Below are 17,335 nucleotides of genomic sequence, written 5' to 3'. Positions count from 1 at the left end.
TAGTTACTTTGGGTATTCTCAGCAATAATTTATTTAATGGGATGATCTCTTCTCTTTTCCCCCTCTGCCAGTCACATACTTCTAGGCAGCCAACACATACTGCCCTTAGAAATGCTGTACTAAATAAGTGTAGCAACGTTGTGGAAGGCGCATCTACTTGGCTGAACTGTAACAGTCAGTCGGTCCTTAAACAAAATCTCACAATATCCTCCAAAGTCACATGTATGCGTGCAAAAGGTGAAGTTGACAAGCTACTAACTCCAAATAAAACCAAAGAGAAATACTGCGTTTTCACCACTAGGTGGAAATAGAGTAATCTTAAGCATATTTTTTTTTAGCGCCGTGAACATTCATAGCAGTAACTCATAAGCCAAAAATGACCAAAGGAATCATTTAGTCTAATAATTCTTATCTTCTTACTCTTGCCGATGATAAAACTGAAGTTCAAACATTTTAAATACAGCGCATCTGTATTAGAGAAAGAGTTGTTCTTAATTCCAGATTCTTTGATCATTTTCACCTTTAAGAATAGTATCATCCAATCCAGCATGGTAGCCTAACAGGTGAAGTTCAGTCTTGAACGTACTGGGATCCCAAATGGGCCCTGGTGTGTGTTCTGTGGTCCCACTTCCCATCCAGCTCCATGCTTGGGGCCTGGGAAAGCAGTCAAGGATGGCCCTTGACCCCTGTGAGAGACCTGGAAGAAGCCAAGTCCCTGCCTTCAGATCGACTCAGCTCTGGCTGTTGCGGCTGCTTGGGGAGTGAATCAGCAGATGGAAGATCTTCCTTCTGTGTCTCTCTTCCTCTCTGTATATCTGACTTTCCAATCAAAATAAAATAAATCTAAAAAAAATAAAAGAAGAAGAAGATTATCCTCTTCCAGTATGATGGCAACATAATACTTTATCCCAAATATCTATTCTCTATTAGTAAATATCTATTCTCTATTACAGCATAGTTACTGTTATTTTGAAGGGCAGGGTAGGATAAAACCATGACTCCTGGTTTACTGTATTATAACCAGTCAAGTGAAGTAGCATTTAACATTCCCCATGAAGTTGCATGAGATTTTGACTAAATTTGGCTTCACAGCATTTTTGGTTTTTCTGCCTTATACTAGTTTGATGCTAATTAGCCTAGAATAGGGTTTTGAGTAAGCAGATTAAGAGTGAATAAGGCGGGCCCGGCGCGGTGGCGCAAGTGGTTAAGGTTCTCGCCTTGCACACACGGGATCCCATATGGGCGCCGGTTCTAATCCCGGCAGTCCCGCTTCCCTTCCAGCTCCCTGCTTGTGGCCCGGGAAAGCAGTCGAGGACGGCCCAAAGCTTTGGGACCCTGCGCCCACGTGGGAGACCCGGAAGAGGCTCCTGGCTTCGGACCGGCGCAGCACCGGCCGTTGCGGTCACTTGGGGAGTGAATCATGGGACGGAAGATCTTCCTCTCTATCTTTCCTCTCTGTATATCCGCCTTTCCAATAAACAAAATAATAAAAATAAATCTTAAAAAAAAAAGAGTGAATAAGGCTTTCCACAGCATGAAATTCACCATTATTCCTAAGAAAGCAAGAGTGAACATCTGAGTTGAAGAGGTATTAGATATAGAAGTATTAGGTAACTTACTCTCAGTACATACACACACACGTGCAAGGCCATGGGCTCACACTGAGCATCAAAGCAATCACTGTATCATTCATTCCACTGGAAACACTGACAGGTATTTAGGCCTTACGGCCTTACTCCTACTCTCTGTTTTTTTTTTTTTTTTTTCTCCTTACCACAAAATGATTACTTCTGTTCATCACAAACAATATTGTATTTAAAGATCAATTTTGGGGAATGCCTCGGGATTGAATGCTATTTCTTAATTACCTAGCTGTCTAGTACTCTAGTGCCATTCTCCTTTTAATAGTTTTGTAAAATGCCAGATTAGGTTGATCAAAAATCAGCATCCCATTACTAAATCCTCACTACTGGTAGCACAATTTATACCAAAATGTGTGAAATGTAGTTTAAAAGCACAGTCGAGTCCAAACTCAAACGTGTGTGCAGCCGTCCTAGGCACTTCCTTGGGTGCTGGGAATGCAGCCATGGGGAGAATGGTGCACCTACCTTCTCAGAACACGAACATTTCCCAAGCAAGAGAGCCTAATAGCCAAACGACCACATGGCATGAGCTGCCTGGTATTTAACAGGCGCCACAAAAAAAAAACCGGGATGACCCTAACATTAGAGCAGGGACTTACAATGAAAGGAGCACAGTGCAGAGGAGTGAATGTCGTTAGCAGGGTAGCAGCTGGCACGCCCGACCTCTGGTTTCACTTGTATGAAAGACGATCCAAAAGCAAGTGTCTTGGCAAGGTGCTTGTGGCCTCACACTTGGTTCCACGGCAAGTCCAAAGAGCTTGAAGAAGGCAGTGAAGGCCCGCAGCCACAAAGGTCACGTGTGAGACAGACCTGCAAGGAGAAATGTGTGGGCTTGTCTTATCTTTTTTTTTTTTTCTGAAAAACGGGACGCTGCTCTTTAGCAAAGACTAAGAGAGATGACAGAGAATAGACATAAAATTCCCCAAAGTGCAATATCAAGCATCCAGTAGATTCTAAATAGGACACTGCCTCCATGAGACAGCCAGCCTGTGTGACAACTTCTGCACTTGATCACATCTCACCTCCTGCAGGTACCTGCGCATGCCAAGTAACATACAATAAAAAGAACATTTTGAAAAATACGATGTTTTGCACACAAGTTTAGGGATAGTCTGGCAATTAGAACTTAAAACAGAATGCAAATACTCAGGAGTGTGAGAAGAAACTTCAAAGGCCCACTCAGCCGCATGCTGGAACTCAGGATTTACAACCTCCCAAAAATAATTGTAAGAAATCAGAATATTATTACCATGTCTTTCCTCAGCCAATCTGGGGCTGGTGATTCTGGGAAACTACAGACAAAAGTTCTTTGGTAAATGAAGCTTATAACCTACAAAGGAAACCTGCATTATAAATGGTCTTCCACTTGTTAAGATTACCTCCCAATGTACACATCACAAACTAAAAATATTGTAAATTAAAAACATGCCGAACAACAGAGCTTAGCCTAGCCTGCTGTAAATGTGCTCGGAACACTGGCATCATTCCACAGTTGGGCTTGTGGAGTAGTATTTCAGTAATCTAGCAAATACATCACAGAAAGCGAGACAGGGAGCACTTTCCCACTCTGATAAAAAATATTACCAGGTCTAACCACCACTGTATTCTGCGTTAGGCAGAGCTAGCTGCTATTACCATGCAGCAGACAACTTCCATTTATTTGCCCACAATCCTTCCTCTCACGCTCCCCTATATTGTGCCCCCGCTTTCGGCTACCCCAAATCTCTCTTTTCTCTTTACGCTTCAATCATCTGAACCTCCAAGGATGCACACAGATCTGTAATTAAATGTGATCTGCGATTTTCTCCTCCGCCACCCCCGCCCTCAGCCTCTGGTTAATCTCCTCAATTGAACTCATAGTTCAGCCAAAGAACTTAGAAGACTGGAGGAGGAAATCTTTTTTTTTTTTTTTTTTTCTTTTCTTGTCTCCCCTCCACCCCCACCCCATAAGGGAGTATGAAGAGACATTCTAGAACAACACGACAGTCAGCTGAAGCTGAAATTTCCCGTAGAGCTATGGTTTGCAAAGTGAACTTTCTGGACACCCTCCACCTCATCTAGCACCTGCTGATAAAATTATCTGATTCAATTTAAGGGTACACCTCCCCCCCCCAGGCCATAATTGGTCTAGGGGTGGCTTGAGGGTGGTGAGAGCCGGTTCTCTCAGGAGGATGTGGGTTTACTGGCTGACAAAAATTATAAGGTTAAGGAAGCAAAGCATTTCATCAGCCACTCCACCAACCAACCATACAGCCGATCAGTGAGTTCCAGCGAGGACTAACCCATGCCCCTGGGACTTGGAAAGGAAAAACAGCGGTGACTTGGTAGTCATGAGGTTACCCCCATTCGGGGACCCCGGTTCGCCCTTTCCGGCTTCCTGCGCCCATGGAGGTGGAGGGACGTGCAGGATTTGGGGTGAGGGGACGCCCGGGCGAGTCCCAGCTTGCAAGAGGTGCCCGAGGAGCTCCAGCGTCCCGGGGCAGGCAGGTGGAGCCGGTTCGCACCTCCGGATCCCGGGAGGGACGGTCCGCGGCACCCGGGGGGCGGGCCGGGGGGCCGGGCGAGGCGCGCCTCCCATTGGCCACCCGGTGTGATCCCGGGCAGGCTGCAGCTCTGGAAGGGTTTATAAGCAGCTGCTGGCTCCGAGAGCCGCACGCCCAGCTTCTCGCTCCGGATCCCTCTCTGCTCCCTGCACACGCACGCCTGCCAGCCCGCTCTGCGCCCACCATGGCCGATATTCAAACCCTGGTGGGAAGATGGCGCTTAGTGGAGAGCCAAGGCTTTGATGAATACATGAAGGAACTCGGTGAGGCACTGGGTCGCGTGTGCTGAGGAGGGGACGGTCCCGAAGCCCCGCCGGCGAGCTGGGCCCCCGGGTGGAAAGGGCTGATTTCCCCACTTCAGCCCCTCCCATCGCGCCACCACCACGTGGCTGTGAGTGCAGCGTGGCGCGCGATCTCGGAGGTGTTCCGCCGCGTGGTCCCCCGCTAGTTCTCCTTTCCTTTTGCCCACGCGGCAGTCGCCGGGTCCTTCTGCGTCCGTTACCCTCTCTGCTCACAAAGTGCCCGTATCTCGACCCACCCCTGTTCTCCACCGCCTCGACTCTTATTCCTTCGCTCCCACTCATTCTCCCTCTGGTGCCGCTATGCTGCCTCAGGTTTTGTTCCTGGGAAGCGCCTGGTCGCCTCCCTGTGCTCCAGGGACGCGGTGTGTGAGGTCGCGGTTTCCAATACCGGGGTTGCAGGGCCTGAAATGAGCTGCAGCTTCAGCTCCCGCTGCACTCTCCTTTGCAGCTCCCCAGGTTCTCTGCTGGTCCTCCCAGGCAAGCGGGTCCTTCGGATAGGTGCAGTTTATAGGGTCTTGCTCGCCTGCTGCCTAGGAGGGCGCTTAGGCACCGGGAGCCAATAGCGCGTGTTTTATCTGCTGCCTGCACGGACGGAGGCACCCCAGCGGGATGGTGGCCTGCAGGTGGCTGCTGGTCTGTCCCCAGGGTCTAAAGCGGGAGTTGGGGAGGCTGGGAGGCAGTGGGCTTGGCTGGAGAACAGTGTTCTGGCCACTACTGGCCCGCAGCTGCTAATGGCATGAGGATGAGTGAAGTCTTGTAAAAGGGCGTTTTTTTTTTTTTTTTTTTCCCAGGCCTTCCCGAGGCCAAGAAAGGTCTGTCAGAAGATTCACTTTCTGGCAGTCAAAATATTGCTTCTGTCCCTGACCTTTGCTAAGCCAGGGACTGCCTTTGTAAGCTGGGGGAGGCTTTGGCTTAGATAGCGAGCATTGGCCCATTTTGGTGGCCTCTGTCCCAGGCCACTGGGAGGAAGTAGGGCATCCAGTCCTGACGGCTTGCTGGGGCCAAGCAGGTGCTGACCCGATAGCCTCAGGTGAGGTCACTACGTTGGCCTCTCTGTTGACCTCTGCTCACTGGCATGCAGAATGTCTCAACTGGCTTTCCTGAAGCCAGTGTCGGGTGGCGGCTGGTGTGATAAGATAAGTTAACCAAGAAAGCAGTGTTTGGTTTGGTTTGGGTTTTTGTAGTTTGATTCACTACGGACTAGCTGAAGGTGACTGTGGCAGAACTTATTTTCTGCAGTCTGGAATATGTTGTATGGGCGCAGGTTTGAGGACCACATTGAGAGCACTTCTGCATCCTCCCTTGCGAGCCAGGGAGTGTTGGTAGAATTCCTGAACTTTTCAGGATGCTTCCGGCATGCTCATTGTCTAAGCTCAGCCTCCTGGGGATCCATCAAAGTGTGAGAAAAGCAGAACGCCTTTATCCACAGTGGGAGTCAACAGTGCTTAGCAGCATGGGCCACCAGCGCTGAGCCTGGCTCCTGTTCCTCAGAAGAACAGCCATGATCTCTAGGCTGGGGTCTCTTCATGAGTAAAACAGACAATGGGCTTGGATCTAAGATTCTTTGGGAATGTTAGCATTAAGGGATGGATACATAAAAAAATAATGTATAATTTAGTATAAAATTTCATCGCTAGAAAATGCAGTATAGTATTCATATTTTCTATTTTTGAGGGAAATTTCCCCCCATTTGTTAGCAGAGTAGTTGTACCGCTTAAAACTTAGTTTATATCAGAGTTTATTTCTGTTTTGTGAGGGCTATCAATCAAATGTTTTTCAAAGGCCTTTTGTATGTCAGATTCTTTTCTGGAAGAGTGTCACACAGAGATAGAATCCAATGTGTATGAGAAAGCAAGCAGGTGCCTGAGTGTAGTTCTGAAGACTCTGGATCTATCATCTGACAGCTGCTTTGAGTGGGTGTACTTAAGAAGGCCATTGCTTTTCCTGTAACCTTCTGTAAACCAGCATAACATGAGGGCCAAGAGCTGGGATTTGCAGCCATGTTGCCTGCCCTGTTCCCAGGTCCTGCCTATCCCAGTTGAATGATGATGCCTTCGTTTATTATCACCTACAAAATGGAGATGGTAATCTCCAGCCCCCCTTCCCTGCCTCTTGCCCCCCAAAGATTTAAGTGATTTAAGGACGGCCAGTGCTGGCAAATGGTAAGTGAGCACCAGGTCGGGGTCTACAGTTGTGACAAAGACATGAATAAGTGAAAATTTGCCAGCTGTAAGGATTACAAATGAATAATTGCTTTCACTATGTTAACGAGCTATTTGATCTTGCTGTTATTTAATATGATTCAACGTTCTCCAGGAGTGGGACTGGCTCTGAGAAAAATGGGTGGAATGGCCAAGCCAGATTGTATCATCTCCTATGATGGCAAGAACCTCACCGTAAAAACTGAGAGTACTTTGAAAACAACACAGTTTACTTGTGTCCTGGGAGAGAAGTTTGAAGAAACTACAGCTGATGGCAGAAAAACTCAGGTCAGTCACATAACGCTACAAAGTCATAGAAGTTTCTAGAATGATGGGTTATAATAGTTTTACTGCTTTACAGGGAAGAAGTTAATGAAAAAGTTACTTTCGAGTTGTGTTGTGACCAGTTGGTAGAAGGAATGGCTTGTAGAATATCTCTGAGCTCTGGGTTGAAAAGCACAAACTGTATTATGAAAAATACAGGCATGATTGATGCAGGAAGTGCAGAAGGGAGATCATGAAGAAAACATTTACTGGCAAGGTTCTGAGTCACACAAACGCTGTATCACACATTGGAAGCTTAAAAAGTAAACTTTATTTTTGCAGACTGTCTGCACCCTCACAGACAACGGATTGGTTCAACATCAGGAGTGGGACGGGAAGGAGAGCACAATAACCCGGAAAGTGCAGGATGGGAAACTTCTGGTGGTAAGTGCCTGAATTCATGATTCCTGTAAGTGTTCTCGGTCATCAGTTACAAACAGGAAGGCTACGTTAGGAAAGACAAAAGTTGCATCATAGTGAGTTAAATAGTACGCTGCTGCTCACTGAGACACACCTTTACGGGCCTAGTCAAGTGACAGGATATTGTTGGAACTGTGGGAATTCCTTGCTTAGTTGTAGCATAATCTTGGCAGGCTGCTGACCTGAGCATCCATCCTTCCATTGAAGTACTTGTTATTTACCAAGGCCAAGTGCAAAATTCAGATGCTGTATTCAACACTTTAGTCTTCCCTAGAAACTGTACATATCATAAGCAACAAAGAAGTTGCTGCCTTCTCTAAAATGCATCTGTGAAGTAGATTACAAGAGTTTGAAAGACTCTGGCAGAATTTTATTACCACTATTGCTCTGGAGAACAAGGTTATCCTAATTCTTTGATATCATTCTTTGTCCTAGGACTGCGTCATGAACAATGTCACTTGTCATCGGGTCTACGAGAAAGCAGAATAAAAATTCCATCATTGCCTTGGACAGGAATTAGCTGCAAAGATGAACAAGCTCAGTTCAATGAGCAAATCTCCATACTGCTTTTTTTTTCATGACTATGTTCAATTATCTTTATCACAAGCATTTTACATGAAACTATTCCAAAAGTGTTGATTAAATTAGAATCATCCCTTTGGGTAGTCAATAAAATATGTTTGTGCTAATATGTGTGGTAGACATTCTTCCACTTTCTAGGAAACTCATGATAAGCTTTTTAATTTGTTTTTTGAAAATTTACTGCTTTGAAAGACAGAGAGAAGCATCTGCTCTCTACTCTTTCACTCCCCAGATGCCTGCAACAGCCTGGGCTGGCCCAGGCTGCAGTCAGGATCACCATCTAGATCTCTCATGTGGTTGGCAGGAACTCTAGCCCTGGGATCAATTCGCTGCTCAGGCACATTAGCAGGGAGCTAGATTGAAAGTGGAGTAGCTGGAACCAGCTCCATGTACAGGATGTGGGTGTGGCAAGCAGTGGCTTAACTTGTTGCACAGCAATGCCAGACCCATTTGTTTTAGCAACTACAGATTGAATAAATTGTGGGGTAATCTAGAGGGTGCTATTTTGAAATATATTCTAACGAATTATATAGAAAGCTACAACTGCAGAAAACATAGTACCAGTTATGCTTGCTAGTTGAACCTTGTATCAACTCAGGTGTTTATTTCACTCCCCAAGTGGCTGGAGTGGCCAGAGCTGAGCTGAACTGAATCCGGGAAACAGGAGCCTTTTTTGGGCCTCTCATGCAGGTGCAGGGTTCCAAGGCTTTGGGCCACCCTCTGCTGCTTTCCCAAGCAACAGACAAGGAGCTGGATGAGAAATAGAGTAGCTGGGACACAAACTGGTGCCCATATGGGGTTCACAGCACACACAAAGCAAGGATTTAGTTACTGAAATATCGTGCCAGGTTCCAGGTATCCATTTCTGTTAGATATCATTATCATGAAAAGATTTCTACATAAATCTTTAAAAATAGAAGAAATAATCTTACTGATTAGGCCATACTTCTAATAGTGTGCTTATAATTATGGTTCAGGAATTCTGCAACTGAAAGTTCATGTAGTAAACAGAATCTACTGTGTGTGGAACTGTGTTCCTGTGTGTTGATCTATATCTGAACACAATGGGTAAATCGTTACCCTGGGTGTGAGCCAACACTGTCAGAGTCTCAACTTTGAAAGAACACGATGTGCTCATGAACGAAAGCCATCAAGGAGCAAAGCTCTAAAATATTTATGCATGTGTTTGTACACAACCACACAGAATATGTTATCCAAAGAATTTATAATTCCAATTAACCAGTGTTCCATTTCTTGGATCCAACTGCAAGCATCCACAATTCACATTTGGAGAAATAGGGTGTGGGCCCTGGAGCACCAGGTGGTGGCTGCTGCCAAGAGAAGGCATTTAGCTTAGTGGAGAAAAAGTCTCCATCCCTTTTGAATGCGTCATGAACATGGCGGGGTTCATTTCCTGGTAGTACGTAACAGCTGCACCCTGGAATTGCATTGTAGGCTCCTCCTCTGGCCCCCATTGCCATCCCATCCCCTGGCTGATGAGGGTCTTTGTAGAGTGAGCCAGCAGATGTCACCTCCATTCATGTAAACATTAGGACACTTCAAAAAGAAAATGGAGAAATGGGATGAAGAGAGAGAGAGCACACTTTGATGCAAAGAAATTTTCCAATCCAGGTATGGTTTGTCGGGTGTTTTTTCCCATAATCTACGGTTCCTGTGAAATTTTGGAGACCTTTCATAAGAAAACATGACTTTAGGTTTTTAGTTAAATAATTTGTTCAAAAACATAGAAAGTAGTGAAACTGGGTTGTGAGTCTGTGTCTCACAAATGTGTTTTTGTTCTACGAAGTTGTCTCTATCATGCACAGAGATCCTGAGTCTGAACCACCTACTGGAATATTTCTGAAACCACTGTCCATGTGCTAAGATGTTAACTGGTACAATCCTCTTTATTTAAAAAAAAGTATATATATACTTATTTTCATTTACTTGAAAGGCAACAAGAGAGAGAAATGGCAGAGATCTTTTGTCTTCTGGCTCAATACCCAGTTGCTCAAAACAGCCAGGGCTGGGCCAGGCTGAAACCAGAGCCTTTGACTTTATCTGGGTTTTCCATATGGAAGTTAAGGACACGAGTGCTTACACTCAATCCATCAGCTGCATGTCAGGTGCGTGTTGGCAGGAAGCTCGGTGAGCAGCAGAGAAGACAGGATACGGGGTGCAGGTGTCCCTAGGGGTATCGTCACTGCTGTGCCAAATGCTGACCCGAGAACACTCTCTTCCAAATTTTCCAAATCTAACAGTCACTGAAAGAGTTCAACACTCACTAACAATCTCATTCTGTGGTATCTAGAATGTAACTATCAACCTCCAATGAGTAATCTGAGTTAATATACAGAGACAAGATAAAACACTTCATTGTTGATATTTATATTGGTTGAAAATTAAAATAACATAGTTGGTTATCGAAATCTACAGTAGCAAAATTAATTTTTACATCTGAGTAGAGAAAACTGAAAAGTTGCATGGACTTGCATTTTTTTTTTTAACATTTTTAGTGCGTAATAGTGATCTAGACCTACTTTTCATTTTAAAGGAAATGCTTTTATTATTTCAAAGGCAGAGGACAGAGAGACATGGATTTTCCATCTTCTGGCTCATTTCCCAAAGGTCCAATTAGATCCACTTTAGCCAGGACTGGGCCGAGTGGAAGCCAGGTGCTCTATTTGTTTCTATCGTGTGGGTTGCAGGGATCTAAGTGCTTGAGCCACTGTGTGCTGTCTGCCAGGATGCACATTACCAGAAGCCAAATTGGAAGTGGAGTTAATGGAACTTGAACCTGGAACTCTGAAATGTGGGCACTCCAGCCAAAGCTTACCACTATAGCAAAAGCCTGACTCTACATTGGCTTTGTGTATGAACAGCTTTATTCCTTGTGTCAGAGCCTGTGTTAGAGTTCCTTTTGACAGCCCCCCTCCCCTTTGCAGTTCTAATAATGGGTACATTTATTCAACATTCTCCACAAACTAAACTCTGTGCCAGGCACTTGAAATCTTTCATAATGCTTGGAACCATGCTATGTGATGCTTGTGGATTAAGGTTTTCTGTATGGTTTAGATGAGGAGGCAGGTAGTTGTGAAGCCATCCAGCAAGGACAAGTCAAAGAACAATGAGAGCCTGAATATATCTGACTGCACAACTTACACTACCAACTGCCTCTTCTAATGTCTATACTGCATTGGTGGATGGATTGTGGAGTATCAGAGGGACTGTCCACCTGAGCTTTTTATGTATGGGTGCTATTGACATTTGGAGTGAAAGAAGTTTGTGTTGACCTGTGGCAAGCGACATAGAACTTCTAACATCCTATGACGGTGGCTGCAAAAACCCCATAGCACCCATCAGTGTACCCCAACATATCCCACACATCTCTAGATGTTCTCTAGGGCTTGCCATCGTACTCATGTATCTAGTTGAAAACCAGACATAGAAGTGTCAATTTCCTTGTTGAAAGACCAAACACCACCTCCTTTGTGGATGGTTCTTATTTGGTCTGGATTGAAAGCGTGTTCGGATGTATTGTGCCCAGCTTTGCTGCACATCTTTAGAGATGTGCTTTAGTCCAGATCAGCTCTCCTCATTTCTTCGCTGGGTTTCAACACTGTCCACTCAGCTCACTAGTCTTAGCCCTGGTTATGTCTGATTTCTCCTTTGTTTCATCTTTCTGAGATACCAGGCTGACGCCGGTGCTTGGTGTTTGGAGGCAGACAGACCTGGAATCCATTTTCTGGTTCTCAGCCTTTAATAATTATGTTTCTTAGGGCAAGTCACTGAACTTTCCTGACCCCAAGTTGCATTCATAACCCAATTTACAGACATAAAACTTTTTCTGATTCCTAGGTTCATACTAAAGAAGATAATGTAGGTAAAGCCCTTAGCACCAGGCCCTGAATAATAAAAGCCCAATGTCCCATCAACACTTGCCCTTGGAAGAACTTCTTGTGGGTGGAAATACTCTATATTAGCTGTACTGCATGCCAAGAAAGCTCAGAGTGACCTGTGAGCAAATGCTGAATACTTGCATTGTGCTAAGTGCAACTTTGGAATTGAATTTGTAACATCCTTTTAATTCATCAAGATGTAGATTTAAAGACCCACATGTGTTAATGGCTGCTGAAATGGGCAAACTCAAGCTCAAATGTAGGACACGGCTGTCACGTATCAAGAAACCAGTTTTCATAGGAACAGCAAAGTTATGTAAAGATAAAATCCTGAGGATAAGCAAAGAGATAAGGGAATGCTGACTGTAACAGTTTAGGAAGCTCCCAGGGTTGTGACAACCCAAAAGTTAACTGCTGTGCATTTATCTCCACATCCCACTTGCTTGTCCCCACCAGTGTGAAGAATAGCCCACATGACTTGTGCAAAAGATGGAGATAGGGGGACGATTGAGACCCAATTTTTTAAAGCAACTCATGCTGGAGCCCTCCGGAGAAAGGTTACTTCCTTTCCATAAGGGGCTAGTGAGTCTCGGGGTCACCTCCATCACAGTAGCACAGGATGTTAACCCAGTGTTTGCCAATATTGAGTTTACACAGCAAACATCTGATTGCTATATTCCTTTCCCAACTGATACAAGCTAATACTTACAGTTTTACCTTCATAGTTTATCTAGAATTCACTTACTTCTCATTTCTTCCAGAGAGAGAGGCCATCCTGGTTCACGGGCCACCCTCTTCTTTGTATCTTTGTCATGCATCTTTATCCTCTCAGAGACATGATTTCAAAAACATCCATTTTAGCTATGCGACCCCTCCTTGAGAAACCCTCTACTGGTTTCTTGTTTCATATGGAACAAAAGCCAGAATCATCACAGACCCCAGCTTCCCTCTGCCTTCTCCTGATTTCACCACCTTCGACTCTCAAACATGCTCCAACCACAGCCACACCAGTCATCACTGATGCGTGTGCCTTTGTCCCCAGCCCTTTGCGCCTGTGGGTGGCCTTGGGCAAGCAGCAATCTTCCCCATACTATCTGCAACCTACACTTTCTCACTTCCTGGAGGTTTCTTTTTAAATGTCACCCTAGCCATGAGTCATCCCCCAGACCACACTATTTAAAACAGCTGCCAATCCCCTCCCTTCTTCTCAAATCCCCATACACTGCTTAATTTTTCCTCATGGCTTTCCCTCATCTTGTTTTTAAAGTTGTTGGTGGTTATTATCTCTCTTCCTCGCTGGCAAGTAAACTTCCTGAAGAAGGATTTTCGTTTTATTGTTTCTCTCCCCTTACCCCTTTCTCGCTCTCTCTCACTCCAGCACTAATGAGGAGAGAACTGGCATATAGAACTCAATATACCACTATTGAATGAACAAATTCACTAATGAATCAGAAACCTTTTCATGCCCACTTAACACATTTTAGCATCATTTAAGACCCTTTATGCAGCTATGGCAACCTATTTTGTTTTTAAAACTAACTTTTCACAACTTTATACAAATGGTTCAATGTTAAACATGATTTTGCTCACCCAGGGTGTTGTGTGCTTGGTGACTTTAGGGTAGCAATGTCTGAAATAGGAAGTAAGAAATTCAGCTGGTGTTCCATAGTACTCTGCTCTCCCAGGAAATAGCCTAGGCACAGTTTTAAATTATTAGTATTGTCATTAATTTTTATTTGTTTGAAAAGCAAAGAAAGGAGAGGTATAATAAGAAAGGGAGAAATGGAGGGAAGGACTGAAAGAGAGAGAGAGAGATTTCATTCACGATTCGCCCCCCCAAATGGTTGCAACAGCTAGGACTGTTAACATAATGAGTGATGTCTTGCATTTTAATCTCTCAAACTGTCCTTCCAAAATTTTGAAATGCAAAAAGGTTGAAGCCCATCTTCCTTAAACTTGGATTTGGAGGTTACCCTGTTTATTTATTTATTTATGAAGATTTATTTATTTCTATTTGAAAGGCAGATTAAAAGAGAGATTCTGCATCTATTGGGTCATTCCCCAAATGGCCACAATGGTCAGAACTAGGCTGGTCTGAAGCCAGGAACCAGGAGCTTCCTCTGATTCTCCCACATGGGTGCAGGGCTCAAGGACCTGAGCCATCTTCTGCTGCTTCCCCTGGTCATAAGCAGTGAACTTCACAGGGAGTGGAGCAGCCAGTTTATAAACCAGCACCCATGTGGAATGTCAGCAGGGCAGGCAAAAGACTAGCTTGCTACGCCACCATGCCATTTTGACAGTTTTTTTCCAGTATTTTTCTTTCTCAAGTTATATAAAATGAGAGAATTTCACTTTTTCATAATACCTATTTAGAAGCATGGGGTTTCCTCCCTTCTTCCTCTTCTCTCCTTTTCTCCCTGCCTTATTTTCCCCCCCAAATTATTACAATAGCCTACTCATATACTTCAAATTAACAAGCTTAAGTTTATGATTGAAAAGGTATCATGATGTAGAAAGTAGAGGAAAAAGAATAAATAAATAAAATAACATAAATTGAAGAAATTTAAAATTAAAGTAGAAATCCTACCGCTACTCAGGAGTATTTACATGCACTGCATACAGCAGTTAATTCACAGCGAGCTAACCTCACTGCGGGAGATGATGTATTTTTGTGTTCTGTGTGTTAGTTCTCACAGAGCAGAGAGGCTGGGACTAGCCTATTACACTACACATAATGGTTTCCAGCTGGTACCATTTTGTGGCAAATGGTGAGATTTCATTCATTGTTTTGGGTTCATAATACTCCAGAGTATACATGTACCCCACTTGCTTCTTTCAAGCATCAGGTGATGGGCATCTGGGTTGGTTTTATACGTTTAGCTGTTGCAAATTGCACTTTTATGAACCTGGGGTTACAGCTAACTCATATGCAGAGTTCATTTCCTTTGGATATATTCTCAGGAGTGGGAAGCCTATGTCATACAGCAGATCTATTTTCAGATATCTGAAATATCCCTATACTGTCTTATATTATTGCACTAGTTTGCATTTTCACTAACAATAGATCAGCTATTACCCAGTTCTGGCTGCTTATAAGTCAATGACTGTAAGGGCTATTGCATTGTAAATTCACTTTTAAGTTTATAAGAATAATTACAGCTTTCCCCTGGGTTTCATGACACTTTTCTTGAGTTAGCATTGCCCTCTCAGAGTTTCCTGATGGGCCCCATGTGATGTGGATGGGTAGGAGAAGCAAGGAAGCTGACAAACAGGTTTAAAAAGCTGAGTGACACGTATTTCGAAATATTGTGCAAGGCAAATTGTGTGACTTGCACTGGTCACACAGCAACTGGAAAAAAACTGGAGTCTTATGACAGCTGGTCTGTCAGGCTCTGCCACTAGATCCTATGTGAATGCTTGCTTCTGATCTAGTCCCCTCTCCTCCTCCCATATGCCCCCCACATGCTGTGGAGATGTCAGAAAAGAGGCTTATCGGTTTTTAAAATAGCACTTTTCTATAGAGCCCATGGGGAACAGGCTCCATGCTCCTGGAACGCGGGGAGGGGGAATGTGCACAAATCATTGATGGAGCTAAAGGCAGCCAGGAAGGGCAGGAGGCACCCAGAGCAGGTTGTGTTTAGAGCAGAATTGAGTGATGGGCAGGCGGTAGGCAAAGTAACTGCTGGGCCCAGGGTGTACTAGACTTAAGGGCTGGCAGCTGTCGCTCCTCTGGAGTGGGGACAGATAAAGCCACAAAGGAACAGGAGATTATTGGAAGAGATGTAAAATGGGCTGAGATGCAGCTAGGGAACAGAATGCCAGGGGCCCTGAGGGGTGTGTTTCTCTAAAGGTCAGGGCAAGTGTTGGAGGGTCTAGCAGGAAGTGACAGGTGGCTGTTTTGCAAAGATATGAAGCACTGAAACTTTAAAGACAAACGAAGGTACTGGCTAAGACGTTTTTTAAAAACTGCACTCAAGTGACAATGAACTGATGAGACTGTGAGGAATGGCTTGGCATAGAGCTGGGACTCTATGAAGCAAGCCTACGCACAGGGCTGGCCTGGCCTATGAGGCTGAGCTGAGCTTTCTGCTCTAAGAGAGACCATGGGATCTTGGTCTGATGCTGGGTAGGTGGGTTTCATCCTCTGCTGTCTCAAATAAAGCTTTCCCAGTGACTCAAATTTTGGTTATGAGGATCTCCTGGAAGATATTTCCACACCAGCAGATAATTGGAAAATTTATCACTTTCTAGAAATCAGAGCTTGGCTTTTCAATAATGAAAAGATTGATAATAGCTCAAAAAAAAAAAAAACAGGCTCACAGAAACAGTGTAAAAAGAAAAAACTGATTATAAAATATACACACTGTTTTCTAATTTGTGTGACAATATTTATATCTGCGCAAATGTGCAAAGATAGTGTTTAATGTTGGCTATTTCTTGGGACTGGAGCAATGCTGAATTTCTATGAGAAAAATACTAAGACAATTTTAATGTTAATGGACAGTCTGGTGTTTTTCATGATACATTAGAAAACACTACAGAAAAGTTCAAATAAGAAAAGTAATATGGCTGGGGATGTGTTGGTGCAGTGGATAAATTGCTGCTTGGGATATTCACATCTTATTATTTGGTGCCTGGTTTGAATCCTGACAACATTGCTTCTAACTTCCTGCTAATGCGTATTCTGGCAGGAGTTTATGACTCAAGTTCCTGGTTTCTACCGGCCATGTTAGAGGCGCAGAGAGTTGCCGCTGTTTGTTGTCCATCTGGTCCAGTCTGGACATTTGTGAGCTTTTGGAATGTGAACCAACAGATAGAAGCTCTACGTCTGCCTCTCTGCCTTTCAAATAAAGCAAAAATAAATACATAACATTTTTAAAAGCAAATTTCTGTATGCCTCACTTCCAAGGGAAATTGATATGAATGTTTTATTATGAGATACTCAGATGATTCATTATTTACTTATGTGCACATAACCAACAACACACATATCACACAGAACATGTTCTATTAGCACAGGTTGTTTTTTTGTAAACTTGGGGGGAAAAATTTTCCTTTAATTTAATCAATTTAATCAATTTTCCATTTATGAATGTTTAAGCAATTGAAAATGTTCCACAACTACTGACAAGTGATTTAATGGACCTTCTTAAGCACACATATGCACTGATGGAATTTTTAAGAAATGTTATAACATTATTTGCCCCTATAGCACTTAGCCTGTCACACAACAGGCCAACCATTGCCTGGCTTACCGACAAAGCTGACTTCACAAAGCTGTGGAGTGTAGTAGGAACCTGGTTCAGAACAATTCCACCCTACAAAATATTTGTCCCTAGGGTAAACATGAATAGAGAGCCCTTTATTTTTCTTTTTTACATTAAATCTTTTAGTGGGGGAAAGATTTTCTGTTACAAAATC

General features: G+C 43.9%; 1 protein-coding gene across 2 annotated transcripts; it reads left to right on the top strand.

Moving 5' to 3' along the window:
* The first annotated feature begins 4,265 nt into the window (after positions 1-4,265).
* On the top strand, positions 4,266-8,122 carry FABP5 (fatty acid binding protein 5). 2 transcript variants are annotated; one of them, XM_040994041.1, is made up of 4 exons: positions 4,266-4,449; positions 6,805-6,977; positions 7,296-7,394; positions 7,869-8,122. In XM_040994041.1, the coding sequence occupies exons 1-4, from the start codon at positions 4,371-4,373 to the stop codon at positions 7,920-7,922; spliced, it is 405 nt and encodes a 134-aa protein (XP_040849975.1). In that variant the 5' UTR covers positions 4,266-4,370; the 3' UTR covers positions 7,923-8,122. The 2 variants fall into 2 exon arrangements, with proteins under 2 accessions (XP_040849975.1, XP_040849967.1); XM_040994033.1 differs by having other exon boundaries at positions 7,296-7,397.
* The last annotated feature ends 9,213 nt before the right edge of the window (positions 8,123-17,335 follow it).

This window comes from Ochotona curzoniae, unplaced genomic scaffold (genome assembly GCF_017591425.1).
Source record: "Ochotona curzoniae isolate NIBS_2020 unplaced genomic scaffold, NIBS_Ocur_1.0 contig_1071, whole genome shotgun sequence".
Lineage (NCBI taxonomy): Eukaryota > Metazoa > Chordata > Mammalia > Lagomorpha > Ochotonidae > Ochotona > Ochotona curzoniae.
The sequence above is the reverse complement of the archived record's forward strand: the minus strand, read 5'-3'. Positions and strand labels throughout refer to the sequence as shown.